The sequence below is a fragment of the Lipotes vexillifer genome, unplaced genomic scaffold (assembly GCF_000442215.2).
Source record: "Lipotes vexillifer unplaced genomic scaffold, Lipotes_vexillifer_v1.1 scaffold708, whole genome shotgun sequence".
NCBI lineage: Eukaryota > Metazoa > Chordata > Mammalia > Artiodactyla > Lipotidae > Lipotes > Lipotes vexillifer.
Window position 1 is genome coordinate 1,611,590 of NW_006781346.1, and position 2,000 is coordinate 1,613,589.

Consider the following 2,000-nt stretch of genomic DNA (forward strand, 5'->3'; position numbering starts at 1 on the left):
TTTATCGATTCCTATTTATCCTGTATCCTAATGATTTTTAAAATTATTTATGTATGTATGTATGTATGTATGTATGTATGTATGTATGTATTGGCTGCATCGGGTCTTCCGTGCTGCGCGAGGGCTTTCTCTAGTTGTGGCGAGTGGGGGCTACTCTTCGTTGTGGTGCGTAGGCTTCTCACTGCGGTTGCTTCTTTTGTTGAGGAGCACGCACTCTAGGCACGCAGGCTTCAGTAGTTGTGGCGCGCGGGCTCAGTAGTTGTGGCTCGTGTGCTCTAGAGCACAGGCTCAGTAGTTGTAGCTCACGGGCTTAGTTGCTCCGTGGCATGTTGGATCTTCCTGGACCAGGGCTCGAACCCGTGTCTCCTGCATTGGCAGGCAGATTCTTAACCACTGCACCGTCAAGGAAGCCCCTAATGATTTTTTAAACTAACCTTGCTGACTGATGAATGGATTTTTTTTCCACCACTAGTTCAAATGTTATAAATTCTATTCGTATTCATCTAAAAAATTTTTAAACATACACTTCTCAAATATGTTTTTCTGACAATATCTAGAGCAGTGTTTTCCAAGCTGTGGGTCATGACTCTTTAGTGGGCCATGAAATCAGTTTAGTAGGTCAAAACTAGCATTTAAAAGAGAAATAAAATTTGATAAAAAATATTTTACTGAATCATAGTGATCCTCAGCAATAACTATATAGGATATATTAACTTTTTAATATCTAAATATTATTTTTGCTACATATAATAAGGTGAAGTATTGTTTTGTTTTATTTATTTACTTGAATATATATATGCCTGTATAGTTGTTTGTAATATAAAATGTTTTTTACTCATGGTCACAGCACAAAGTTTGAAAAACACTGATCTTGGAGTTAATCAGTATCTAAATCCTCCCAACTCCAAACAAAGCATAAAACATTACCACATTTAGTTTATATAGGTGCCCCACCCCCTCCCACTACCTACCCACCCTTGATTTGATAAGAATATTGAATTATACTTATTGTTACTTCAATTAAAAAAATGTAAGCACTCAACTTATTTAAACTTAACAGTAAGGTTGACTAATTTCTTTGCTCACCATGGCCTCGTGTTCCGGACAGATTGGTTCCGGTTTCATATATCTTCTTTCTGGATTACGTCCTTTAGTAATTCTTTCATAGTAGTGCTGTGGGTAGTAAACTTACTGAGTCTTTGAAATGTTGGCAAATAGCTTTATTTATTCTTCCTACTTTGGCTGGGTATAAAATTCTAGATTTTTTTTTAACAGTGATTCTCTTTGGGGTTAGGGGAGAAGAAGGAGGGAGCCAGGGACAGTTGGAATTTGGGTTGATAAAGACTTTACCTACATTATTTAGAATTTTAAACTATTTTCATATATATATATATATATATATATATATATACATATAGTTACTATTTTGTCACTACTTGTTAGTATTTAATTCTTTTACGATTAAAAATTTTTTTAAAGGAACGTACTTATATATTCATTGTGCAATTCATAAGTAAAAAGGACACTTACGTGTAAGGGAGAACTTGGATCAATTCTAAATCTTCTAGGACTTGGGCTTCTACCAAATTTGCAGCCATTGAAATACATACTCCAAGAACAGCCAAAAGAGAAGGAAGCTCCGCAAGTCTCTGGATCAATTCCTTGACATGTACAGGTACGACTGTAAGATGGTAATTGCAAGGGAATAAACTGATAAAGTAGGACAATACCTCAAATAGAACATTTCAGGTTCATATAACTATAGAAGTATAGATGGATAATGAAATGATTTTAACACATCTATTTTATTACTTATTTAAAGTAGTGTTATGTTAACAACACAAGGCTAACTGTACTTGAATATAACTAAATCTTCAATTGAAATGTTTGTTCAAGATTGTAAATACAAATAAAAGGCAACACACTATACAGATCTGATATATCCGTAACTTGTTTGACTTGGAGATGTCCAAGGAAGGGAAATAAAGGCCCTGGATTTT

At 34.8% G+C, this 2,000-nt stretch overlaps 1 protein-coding gene across 1 annotated transcript in view; it reads right to left on the reverse strand.

Moving 5' to 3' along the window:
- Nucleotides 1-1,681, reverse strand: part of LOC103090660 (methylcytosine dioxygenase TET1) — a gene marked incomplete at its 5' end in the record, with an annotated part of 15,008 nt that extends 13,327 nt beyond the window's left edge. Inside the window, one exon of the mRNA XM_007454588.1 lies at nucleotides 1,531-1,681. Coding sequence (XP_007454650.1) covers nucleotides 1,531-1,681 — 151 coding nt within the window. The remainder of the gene's footprint in view (nucleotides 1-1,530) is intronic.
- Between the last annotated feature and the right edge of the window lie 319 nt (nucleotides 1,682-2,000).